This window comes from Lissotriton helveticus, chromosome 3_1 (assembly GCF_964261635.1).
Source record: "Lissotriton helveticus chromosome 3_1, aLisHel1.1, whole genome shotgun sequence".
Lineage (NCBI taxonomy): Eukaryota > Metazoa > Chordata > Amphibia > Caudata > Salamandridae > Lissotriton > Lissotriton helveticus.
This window is the reverse complement of record NC_136061.1, coordinates 1,099,112,735-1,099,126,247: the sequence shown is the minus strand read 5'-3', so window position 1 is coordinate 1,099,126,247 and position 13,513 is coordinate 1,099,112,735. Positions and strand designations below refer to the sequence as shown.

The window sequence follows — 13,513 nt, the reverse complement described above, 5'->3', positions numbered from 1 at the left end:
CATTACATATGACTTGTATATTCAGTGAATGATATGACTTCCTATTCCTGTAAATGTACTCATTCACTGAGGGGGGGCATACTGCTACATGAGTCCCATCAATGCAACCAATTACATGGGGAAATGGACTATCTGGTAAACGTCAAATTTGGATTGCTGCAATTTCTGTGGGAATGAGGGAAATCTTATGTGGTGGTGTACCCTTAGCAACATAGCGTCCAGGAATGAGTTAAAGAAACGCGAGAGTGCACATTGGGAAACCCCTCCTGCTTCAGCTATTACCTTGCCTGAGGCTAGGAGGTGCAGTTAACATAGGACCTGCACATCGGTGGGGATGGCATGTGTCCTGCGAGTCTGACACTGCAGTAGAGGATCTAGTTCAGCTTTCAGATTATAGATCATGGCTGAATTCAACCTATATTTCCTGAAAATCTCTTCCTCTGTCTGCCCCAACAACATAACGCGCATCCTAAAAATGCATTCCTGTATCCACCTTCTTCTCTGTACTGCTGCTTGTATCCTAATCCTCCTAGCCATGACGTACAGTGCAACAATTATGAAACATTCTGAGGCCTTCTGGAGCTGTTTAATGGCTTTCACACAACTGATTTGAATTGGTGCTATTTTGAAAGTGCAAAATTGCAAATCTGAGTTTAATCGCAATTTGTGAAAGTCTCATGCGTATGTTTGTGATTATGAAATATCGGATTTGCAAATACGAATTGTATTTTGTGATCTCCAAAAAGTGAAACACAAATTTTGAGATTTTCCGAGTTATTCTGCGAATTTCAATGATGCATTGCTTAGGGCTAACTTGCAATAGCAAACTGCTGATTTTTGCGAATCGCTGTTTGCAATTGCAAAATAGCTTGATGCATGTGCCCCTTAGATGCCTATTTTTAGCATTCAATTGAAACCAACACAAATATTAATTACAATTATGTCACCAAAAATGCTTTAAAATGCATGTGGTTAAAACACCTAACATTCTAACACCACCCCTAATTAAGAATAATTTTTAAATCATCTTCAACTCAGTTATCATTATTTAAACCTTCTTGGAGAAGGTGTAGGAGAGGGAAGAGGTGAGATTTGCTATTTCCACTCTAATCTAAGACTATGTTAAGAAAGTGTTGGAAGCTAAGGAGGTCAAATTTACAACATCCACATCAAAATATAACATTTTAAATAAGGTAATAGACATTACATATTTTAAATACACAATCACTACTCCATACTCACACACATATTCTTTATTATAAAATTAAATAAAATATTATCTAAAACACTCTAACCAAGACTACAAACCTATGTATTCGTATTTAAATATTAAAATAGAAAACAAATACTTTAATTGCAATTGATAATTAACATATTTTTCAAAATATTTACTATTATTCTTAAAGTTTAAACCATAAAATGACAAAATCATAATGCAAAGTAAACAAGCATTGAATATTAATTGAAAAATTGAAAATAGTTTTTAAATAAAATTAAAATTTTAGAATCCCCCAAAATTTAATATTTTTTGAATTTTTTGCAAAATATTTAAAATGTAAAACTTTTGCATAAACATATTTCTAAATATTCAACTTCATGAAAAGATTTGTTTTATAGTTTTACATTTTATACAATTTTTTTAAAGAAATGTATTTAATGCCAGTAATGTATATCTTCATTTATATGAAATGATAATGTATTCATATATTTATAAAACAAAATACAATACAAAATAATAAATTATTATTTTTCATTTTTAAATTATTAATTTATAATATAATTTAAAAAGTACAAATTTCGATGATTTCATAACTGAATAATTGTATTGCTAAAAACACAAATACATTAAAATACTAAACATATACAATCAAACACACTACAATAAACTATATCTAATTAACACTTACAAACGGTATTACATACAACAATATTTTCTACATTGATATTTTTTACAATATTAAAAATAACACTAAAAACAAAATGTTACCGTTGATATTCCTGTCAACGATATTTTTAATATCCCAATATTCTTGACACAATATTTTTAAATCATAATATTATTTTCCAATAGTTTGTGCATATACCCCTTAGCCCACCTAGATAGACTATTCAGAATAACCCATTCAATACTTTTTTCGGATAGCGTTGATTAAAGAAATCAATGTAGCACTGGGGGTTGTGTTGATTAAAGAAATCAATGTAGCACTGGGGGTTATTGCTAGCTCCCTTTCTAAAAACAGGGATGATAACGGAGAAAGATCAAGAAGGGGGCATCCAGCAGGCCACAGCAGCACAGATGGTCCATATGAGAACAAGAGCCTAGAGTTCAGGGTCCAGTTTAAAGGGATCAGGGGGTATCCCTTCAGGACATGGCAGTTTCCTATTGGATAGCCAAGTGATTCCCTTCAACACTTCATCACAAGTCAGGATCATTATTGAAACTCCTGCACATAAGTCTGACCAATCTCTATCTGAAATCAAGATCAAACTGGGTGGGTTAAAAATTGCCTCAAAATCTTCGACCCAGCTTTGAGGATGGATGTGAGAACTAATAGTCCCTCCTTGATCAGGAGAGAAAAAAGGATGATTAGTTACCTTCCAAAATCTTGAGGTGTCTCTCAAACAGCTCGCTTGATGAAGTTGATGCTAACCTTCATCCTTCAAGAATCTTTCATGCCATTTTAACTCCTATTATATGTCACATGACAAAGAGCAACCTGAACCTTGTCTCTAGGTCTAGACTTTAGGGTGTTAATGAAATTTCTATGCACCTTGGAACAATTCTTGTCAAACCCCCTGCTTCCTGACACAGTCACATGATTAATGAGGTGGGTCAATAGCTTAGAGATCTTCTGTAACAGCGAGGCAAAAGCCCCAAGAGTCTCATTAGGTGAGGGAGCATCACTTAAACAAATGGAGAGCACCTTATTCGAATAGCTTTAAAAAGAATTTGGTTGGCACAATTTTAGTCCACCTTAATCTGCACTCCTGGAACACTCCAGGGCAAATATTATCTTTTGTAGTCATTCTAGAACCGCCCCAACACAATAAAAGACAGAGGATTATGTTCGCTATACCCTAAGGGATAATAAATCCTTTAATTATACCTAATACAAATGATCAAACACATATTAAGTCAATAATCCATGAACACCTCTGACCTGTAAAAGTGGGAGGTAAGCTAATGGACTACAAGTTATTCCAGTGATGGTATTAGGTGGAATTTGTTTGGAAAACTATTTATGAACTCACTCTGGTTTGGGTGCTCCAAATGCATAGAGCAATCATGCACAAAGAAGTGGTTAAAGGGGGAAAAGGGACTGGGGCCCACCCAGCCAGTGCATCACCTTGTACCTTAGTTGGTTACATTATTCACTCAAACCTTACCTTAAAGGGGAAAGTTGCCCAAGACAACAATATATGGGGTAGCTGCTGGAGGGAGGTTAATAACAAACTCTGGTGAGGGATTACTCACGGTTAAAAAACTGCAGTGACCATCAGGCCCTATATTGGGAGGGGAGTAGGATAATTGAACATAGTGAGAGTGGGGAACAGAGAAAGATAGGGACTCCCAACTGGGATGCGACATTGGGGGCAAAGATGGGCCCTGACATTGTCACACTTTGCGTGCCGTGCAGCAGCTCCCACATTGCATACTTCACCTCTTATAGGGGAATCCTGGGACACCCCAAAGTTACCTCCCATCCTTGAGAATTTAGCACAGTTTTTCCTTACTAAATTTGAATTGGAGTTGTAGTATATATCATCCTTGAGTTGCACTGTCAAATTCAGTAAGGAAGTTTCAATAGCCCCTATCCTTATTAATCTTTCCACAAAAGACACTCTTTATCATGCAGTCAACCTTACAATACAGTTTATCCTGTGATGCCCCTATACCATTCTTCTCAGTGGCTTTAGAAGCCTTGGCAGCAACTTGTTTTACATAAAGATTGTCTTTTTTCTTCCTTGTAGGGGCAGGAGATTCAACTTCTGGGCAAGAGACCTCAGTTGTAATGTTGGTGATTCATAAAATATTCATAATTGGGCATTTTGGATTCCAATCCGTTCATAATAATCCAACTCACATTGTTCACAAGTGCCACTTTCTCTTGTTCCTCAGTTACCTGAAAGTTATTTTTTCTCTATTGGTGAAATGAACAAATTTCTTTTAGCTATGCTTGAGTGTGACCAGGGGTTATTACGCACCATTGGCAATGAAGAAAACATGCTATTTATGTTATTAGCATTTTTTACTTATCACATATTTTTCATTTTTAAATTCAATAATGGAACTCACAGTTTCATGAGCTGACACACAGAGGTGGTCAACTCCCATAATGATATTGGGCTCATGAATATGCCAGTTGGTTAGAGTTACTGGAGTGCCATCATTCCACTTGAACATAACTAGGGTTGCATTACTCATCAAACCAATCCAGGTTTCAGTTACGTTTTCTGTGGAAATAAAAAAAAACTGAAAGTTGCATAACAAGAATATTTGAAAGGATCTCGAAAGAGATTAATAAAACATTGAGCCTAGTTCATGAACAGTAATGCACTTTATAGCCACACAAAAAAGGGACGCAAGCTTTACCTGGAAAGCTATCCAATTTCTACATCTAGGCAGTCAATTCACTTAATGATTATTTCTGAAGAAAAAGGTCCTGCGACAAGCCACTTATTTGAAGGGAGGTTGTAAGAGTTGTTCAGGTCAAATGGGCTGCAATGATTATTCTGCTGTAAATGTATGATCATATATGAGCTCCTGGATTCTGTGCACAGCGTGCTATGGATATATAATGCACAAAAGGTTTTGTACCTCAGTAAGAAAGTTACAGCCTGATTTTGAGTTTGGCGTTGGGATCCTTTGTCACAAATGTGAGACTTAACCCATCTGCCTTATTAGAGTGCCACAGTACGCATGACGTAATGTACTTGCAATAAGGCAGACGTAATGCATGCAGAATGTAATGTACTTGTAATGAGGCAGATGGTTTATCAGTCACCTCTGTGACGGAGTGCCCATCTGCCAAACTCTAAAACAGGCCCTTAGTGTCCTAATGGCAGAGTGAGAGATAAATTAAAGGCTTAGCATTTCACACCACACCAATACTCAAAGAACATCTAGTCTCAGAAAGTCTCCTTCAGATATGTAGATCTCACTGCTTGGTAGATTAGTTATGCCAAAAAGTTACATTCATCAGGATGGAACAGAGCCCACAAACGTTGAATTCCCCTAAAGTCAGAAAGAGCATAATGTCCAGACAAACAAGAGTCAAAATAAGCAAATTATTCCAAACGTGATAAAATATGGTTACCAATGTGTTAGAAAAGTAGGGCGTCGATATTTTAACAAACAGCAATTCAACATGACCTTTAAAGTCCATGGTAAAAGAGGATCCTCTTGAAAAATGATACCATGAATTAAACACTTTAATCTGATATGGCTCTGGAAATGTGCCAAGAAGTGGTTGCACTTTTGGTAGGTGGTGTGCAAAGCTGTTAGAAAGCATCTTACAGTTGTCCACCTTGAGTTGATTGTGCATTATTGCATATTTCTAATGGGTAGCTTCATGCTGAAAGGTTCACACCACTGTGGGTTCAATTTTGCAGGGGGTATTGAAGTATTTGGAGAGGGATAAGTTATACATTGCCATGATGGGTTCAATCACTGCTCCTTATGCAGCTTGTGCAGGGCAGTGAAAGGTTGCTCGCACAATTTAATGAATTAATAAAGAAGGTGAGCAACCCAATCTACCCTTGCGGGCTTGGGCAGATAATGTATTAAAAGAGAAGGGCCAGCAAGGGATTTTGTTTAAAGTACTAAATTGGAGCCACAGGGGGACTTCACTGAATAAGTTACCCACACTACTATCAGTTAGTGGCTGAATGTGATTTAACTACACCAAATCAATAATGTTACCACACTAACAAGATGAAAAATTGAAAAAAATACAATAACCAGGTTTTTGGTAGTCAAAAGATTATTATTTTCTTCACAACAAATCAAAAATTTAAAAAGGGTACTCTGAAATGCATATGGGATATAAAAGGAGCGTCCTATATACTCCTACAATACATCTCAAGATAAGTCTATACTGCTGAGAAATAATGATACAATGATTTCAAATCAACAAAGTAAATGAAAATCAATGATGATAGATAAATATCGGGCAGAATTAGACTTCGTAGTCGACGTTTCGGTCTTTCGAAGATTGTTTCATAAGACCATCATCAGGACTTGAGTTTAGTGCATTGTAATTACATACATTTTTCCAATATTTATTATCATTATCTTGCAAACAACAGCGAATCACTAGTAATTGTTGTCCTAAATGCAGTCGCCACACCGACTACATTAAACCTTCAGAACATTTTTGTTATGTGTTTTCAATATATCCACTAAAAAAATTATGTATTGTGTTCTTTTGTAAATTTGAGTATATGCATAAACCTATGTTATGTTATACAACCAGGTTGTAAATTGTTGATGTAATATTATGTTTATTTTGTCCCAGTTCTGCTTAGGGTCATTAATTACAATGCACTAAACTCAAGTCCTGATGATGGTCTTATGAAACAATCTTCGAAAGACCGAAACGTCGACTACGAAGTCTAATTCTGCCCGATATTTATCTATCTACAACAAGGGGTGGTGATGGACAGAGTCTCTGAATTAAGCAGAATACTCTCACCCAGTCAAGAGATCAGGGCTAGATCCAACACCGTTTTTTAGCTCATTGCACCATCCCAGTTTCAGAACCTGGCTGTATGCAAATTAGTCTGTTCCTGGCCCAGTGCATCATGGGAACAGGGCAGACCAGACTACAAAAGCCAATTCTTACACTGGGAAGGAAACAAGCTTCCGGGGACCGGTTTCTGGCATTTCAGCCGTCTTCGGCCCAGCTTGCTTGAATCCTGATGGTGCAATGAGAAAGGGACTCACATCTGAGTATACCCTTCCACGCTTAGGGTGGACAAAAATATTTACAACAAGGGGTGGTGATGGACAGAGTCTCTGAATTAAGCAGAATACTCTCACCCAGTCAAGAGATCAGGGCTAGATCCAACACCGTTTTTTAGCTCATTGCACCATCCCAGTTTCAGAACCTGGCTGTATGCAAATTAGTCTGTCCCTGGCCCAGTGCATCATGGGAACAGGGCAGACCAGACTACAAAAGCCAATTCTTACACTGGGAAGGAAACAAGCTTCCGGGGACCGGTTTCTGGCATTTCAGCCGTCTTCGGCCCGGCTTGCTTGAATCCTGATGGTGCAATGAGCAAGGGACTCACATCTGAGTATACCCTTCCACGCTTAGGGTGGACAAAAATATTTACAACAAGGGGTGGTGATGGACAGAGTCTCTGAATTAAGCAGAATACTCTCACCCAGTCAAGAGATCAGGGCTAGATCCAACACCGTTTTTTAGCTCATTGCACCATCCCAGTTTCAGAACCTGGCTGTATGCAAATTAGTCTGTCCCTGGCCCAGTGCATCATGGGAACAGGGCAGACCAGACTACAAAAGCCAATTCTTACACTGGGAAGGAAACAAGCTTCCGGGGACCGGTTTCTGGCATTTCAGCCGTCTTCGGCCCGGCTTGCTTGAATCCTGATGGTGCAATGAGCAAGGGACTCACATCTGAGTATACCCTTCCACGCTTAGGGTGGACAAAAATATTTACAACAAGGGGTGGTGATGGACAGAGTCTCTGAATTAAGCAGAATACTCTCACCCAGTCAAGAGATCAGGGCTAGATCCAACACCGTTTTTTAGCTCATTGCACCATCCCTCACCACCCCTTGTTGTAAATATTTTTGTCCACCCTAAGCGTGGAAGGGTATACTCAGACATGAGTCCCTTGCTCATTGCACCATCAGGATTCAAGCAAGCCGGGCCGAAGACGGCTGTAATGCCAGAAACCGGTCCCCGGAAGCTTGTTTCCTTCCCAGTGTAAGAATTGGCTTTTGTAGTTTGGTTTGCCCTGTTCCCATCATGCACTGGGACAGGAACAGACTAATTTGCATACAGCCAGGTTCTGAAACTGGGATGGTGCAGTGAGCTAAAAAACGGTGTTGGATCTAGCCCTGATCTCTTGACAGGGTGAGAGTATTCTGCTTAATTCAGAGACTCTGTCCCTCACCACCCCTTGTTGTAAATATTTTTGTCCACCCTAAGCGTGGAAGGGTATACTCAGACATGAGTCCCTTGCTCATTGCACCATCAGGATTCAAGCAAGCCGGGCCGAAGACGGCTGTAATGCCAGAAACCGGTCCCCGGAAGCTTGTTTCCTTCGCAGTGTAAGAATTGGCTTTTGTAGTTTGGTTTGCCCTGTTCCCATCATGCACTGGGACAGGAACAGACTAATTTGCATACAGCCAGGTTCTGAAACTGGGATGGTGCAGTGAGCTAAAAAACGGTGTTGGATCTAGCCCTGATCTCTTGACAGGGTGAGAGTATTCTGCTTAATTCAGAGACTCTGTCCCTCACCACCCCTTGTTGTAAATATTTTTGTCCACCCTAAGCGTGGAAGGGTATACTCAGACATGAGTCCCTTGCTCATTGCACCATCAGGATTCAAGCAAGCCGGGCCGAAGACGGCTGTAATGCCAGAAACCGGTCCCCGGAAGCTTGTTTCCTTCCCAGTGTAAGAATTGGCTTTTGTAGTTTGGTTTGCCCTGTTCCCATCATGCACTGGGACAGGAACAGACTAATTTGCATACAGCCAGGTTCTGAAACTGGGATGGTGCAGTGAGCTAAAAAACGGTGTTGGATCTAGCCCTGATCTCTTGACAGGGTGAGAGTATTCTGCTTAATTCAGAGACTCTGTCCCTCACCACCCCTTGTTGTAAATATTTTTGTCCACCCTAAGCGTGGAAGGGTATACTCAGACATGAGTCCCTTGCTCATTGCACCATCAGGATTCAAGCAAGCCGGGCCGAAGATGGCTGTAATGCCAGAAACCGGTCCCCGGAAGCTTGTTTCCTTCGCAGTGTAAGAATTGGCTTTTGTAGTTTGGTTTGCCCTGTTCCCATCATGCACTGGGACAGGAACAGACTAATTTGCATACAGCCAGGTTCTGAAACTGGGATGGTGCAGTGAGCTAAAAAACGGTGTTGGATCTAGCCCTGATCTCTTGACAGGGTGAGAGTATTCTGCTTAATTCAGAGACTCTGTCCCTCACCACCCCTTGTTGTAAATATTTTTGTCCACCCTAAGCGTGGAAGGGTATACTCAGACATGAGTCCCTTGCTCATTGCACCATCAGGATTCAAGCAAGCCGGGCCGAAGACGGCTGTAATGCCAGAAACCGGTCCCCGGAAGCTTGTTTCCTTCCCAGTGTAAGAATTGGCTTTTGTAGTTTGGTTTGCCCTGTTCCCATCATGCACTGGGACAGGAACAGACTAATTTGCATACAGCCAGGTTCTGAAACTGGGATGGTGCAGTGAGCTAAAAAACGGTTTTGGATCTAGCCCTGATCTCTTGACAGGGTGAGAGTATTCTGCTTAATTCAGAGACTCTGTCCCTCACCACCCCTTGTTGTAAATATTTTTGTCCACCCTAAGCGTGGAAGGGTATACTCAGACATGAGTCCCTTGCTCATTGCACCATCAGGATTCAAGCAAGCCGGGCCGAAGACGGCTGTAATGCCAGAAACCAGTCCCCGGAAGCTTGTTTCCTTCCCAGTGTAAGAATTGGCTTTTGTAGTTTGGTTTGCCCTGTTCCCATCATGCACTGGGACAGGAACAGACTAATTTGCATACAGCCAGGTTCTGAAACTGGGATGGTGCAGTGAGCTAAAAAACGGTGTTGGATCTAGCCCTGATCTCTTGACAGGGTGAGAGTATTCTGCTTAATTCAGAGACTCTGTCCCTCACCACCCCTTGTTGTAAATATTTTTGTCCACCCTAAGCGTGGAAGGGTATACTCAGACATGAGTCCCTTGCTCATTGCACCATCAGGATTCAAGCAAGCCGGGCCGAAGACGGCTGTAATGCCAGAAACCGGTCCCCGGAAGCTTGTTTCCTTCCCAGTGTAAGAATTGGCTTTTGTAGTTTGGTTTGCCCTGTTCCCATCATGCACTGGGACAGGAACAGACTAATTTGCATACAGCCAGGTTCTGAAACTGGGATGGTGCAGTGAGCTAAAAAACGGTGTTGGATCTAGCCCTGATCTCTTGACAGGGTGAGAGTATTCTGCCTAATTCAGAGACTCTGTCCCTCACCACCCCTTGTTGTAAATATTTTTGTCCACCCTAAGCGTGGAAGGGTATACTCAGACATGAGTCCCTTGCTCATTGCACCATCAGGATTCAAGCAAGCCGGGCCGAAGACGGCTGTAATGCCAGAAACCGGTCCCCGGAAGCTTGTTTCCTTCCCAGTGTAAGAATTGGCTTTTGTAGTTTGGTTTGCCCTGTTCCCATCATGCACTGGGACAGGAACAGACTAATTTGCATACAGCCAGGTTCTGAAACTGGGATGGTGCAGTGAGCTAAAAAACGGTGTTGGATCTAGCCCTGATCTCTTGACAGGGTGAGAGTATTCTGCTTAATTCAGAGACTCTGTCCCTCACCACCCCTTGTTGTTGATATTTATCTATCATCATTGATTTTCATTTACTTTGTTGATTTGAAATCATTGTATCATTATTTCTCAGCAGTATAGACTTATCTTGAGATGTATTGTAGGAGTATATAGGACGCTCCTTTTATATCCCATATGCATTTCAGAGTACCCTTTTAAAATTTTTGATTTGTTGTGAAGAAAATAATAATCTTTTGACTACCAAAAACCTGGTTATTGTATTTTTTTCAATTTTTAATCTTGTTAGTGTGGTAACATTATTGATTTGGTGTAGTTAAATCACATTCAGCCACTAACTGATAGTAGTGTGGGTAACTTATTCAGTGAAGTCCCCCTGTGGCTCCAATTTAGTACTTTAAACAAAATCCCTTGCTGGCCCTTCTCTTTTAATATAGCCTTATAGCCCGCCGTAGAGGGCTATACCGGCTATTAAAGGCCCTCTCCAGCGTTAAAGGCCCCGAGCCGAAGGCGAGGGCCTTTAAAAAGGGAGAGGGACTTTAATAGCGGTATAGCCCATCTACGAAGGGCTATAAGGCTATTAGAACATTCTGTCACTAGAGGATAGAATGTTCTAACAAAAAAAAACAAAGCCTTTTGGGAGCGTGAGGCGTTTGGAATCCCCTCAGGTTCCCTGAAGCCTTTGTTCACAGCCAGAGCTGTGAACAAAGTAACATTGGAATGTTGGAGCTCCAGGCTTATACCAGCCATTATAAGCCCAGAGCACTCCATTGTTTTCAATGGAGCTCCCAACATTCCAATGTTCTAATACAATTTAATGAATGGCAATTCATCAAAGACATATCAATGGATTTATGTAGCTTTCTCCTGTTGGATGGACCTGGGGATGGCCAGAGATCGATGATTTAAGGATTCATGTACTGTACTGTGCATGTTATATTACAGAAATATTTTGATGTTGAAGTTGCTTTTAGTTAGACCATTTAATTGGCATTTGGGTTTCTTCTGCAAAAGGCATCTATGTCACTCATGCCCTGGTGGGGGTTTGATGGTGTCGTAAGGAGCCTGGGTGAATACAATCAGGTGCAGGTATGTGGCAGTTGCCTCTGCATGTGGAGAGCCACAGAGTGGGTTGGATGGTTATTGGCAACTTCTCCCTAGAAATGCAAAACATGCTTATAGTTCTCTTTAAACTAATATAAAAGTGTGGTCAGCAAAGCAAATGCTGACAACTATGCCAGTACTATCCTTGCAGCTACAATAAGTGACTTCCTTCAGGAACTATCCTACTCTGACTCTGTAAAACAGCGAATAACTTCCTTGCAAGAGCTTTCTGATAATCTGGCTGACTGTTTTGAGAAGACAATAGGCACAAATCTTAAGGACATTGGAGGTACCTCCTGGTTGATAACTTCTGATCTGCATATTTCAAATAATACAGGAGCCACAGCCAGTCATTGATACTCATCACAGAACAGAATCACCAGTACTATGTTTCACCATGTACACAACAGACCAGACCCAGTCGAGAGTCCTATTTGTTGGTTCGATACCTTAGAACCTATCTCTGAGGAATGCTTTCAAACGAATATATGACGTTACTCCGCTAACAATCACTCCGCATACCATCACAAAAACATTTGTACCATGCAAATTCAATCACCCCGCAATTTATGGCAATGCAAACTTTTACCTCGACTCTACTTTTACCATGCATGCCATTACAATGCAAAGGCATGCGTGGTAAAGGTATACTACTAGTAAAAGTTTTAAAGGTAAGTGAGAGCACTCTGCAAAAAACACTAACCTACACTACACAAACACTACCCGACACTACACCAACACCACAACACTACCCTAAACCCTAAAACAGTACCCTACAATACACAAATACTACCTACACTATACTAATACTATCCTAAAACCTAAATCACTACCCTACACTACACAAACACTACCCTACACTACACCATCACCACAACACTACCCTAAAACACTACCCAACACTACACAAACACTACCTTACACTACACAAACACTACTCTAAACCCTAAAACACTACCCTACACTACACAAACACTAGCCTACACTACACTAACACTACCCTAAAACACTACCTTACACTACACAAACACTACCCTACACTACACCAACACCACAACACTACCCTAAAACACTACCCTGCACTACACTAACACTACCCTAAACTACACAAACACTAGCCTACACTACACAAACACTACCCTAAACCTTAAAACACTAACCTATAACACTACCCTATACTACACAAACACTACCCTACACTACACCAACACCGCAACACTGCCCTAAAACACTACCCTACATACCACAAACACTACCCTACACTACACAAACACTACCCTATAACACTACCCTACACTACACAAACACTACCCTAAACCGTAACACACTACCCTACACTACACAAACACTACCCTATGCTACACCCACACATCAACACTACCCTAAACCCTAAACCACTACCCTACACTACACATACACTACCCTACACTACACTAACACTACCCAAAACCCTAAAACACTACCCTACACTACACAAACACTACCCTACCCTAAATTGGCAACTTTCCTAAACCCTAAAACACTACCCTACACTATGCAAACACACTACACAAACACTACCCTAATCCCTCAAAAATGAACGCCCACCCCAGGCCCATTCCCCTTTACCTCTCTCTCCTCGTGGTTTCTCTCTCCTTCTGCATCCTGCATCACGTTGTCTTTCTGTGGGGGGCAGTGCACGTCGATGTGAGGAAACAGAAAAGCCTATTTCCTCCCAACGACGTGGATCGCCTAAATTCTTTTTTTTTTTACAACATATGTGCATTTACCATACATACCTTTACAAAATTAAATGCAGATGCATTGTAAAAAAATGTGGAGTAATGGTATGCGGGGTAGGTGCACTATGCGGAGAAAAGGTATGCGG

The 13,513-nt window shown here is 40.8% G+C and overlaps 1 protein-coding gene across 1 annotated transcript in view; it reads right to left on the bottom strand.

Moving 5' to 3' along the window:
- The window catches only part of PLA2R1 (phospholipase A2 receptor 1), a 974,624-nt gene that overhangs the window by 531,633 nt on the left and 429,478 nt on the right, over positions 1-13,513 (bottom strand). The window contains exon 8 of the mRNA XM_078681678.1: positions 4,298-4,455. Within this exon, the coding sequence (XP_078537804.1) occupies positions 4,298-4,455 (158 nt within the window). The remainder of the gene's footprint in view (positions 1-4,297; positions 4,456-13,513) is intronic.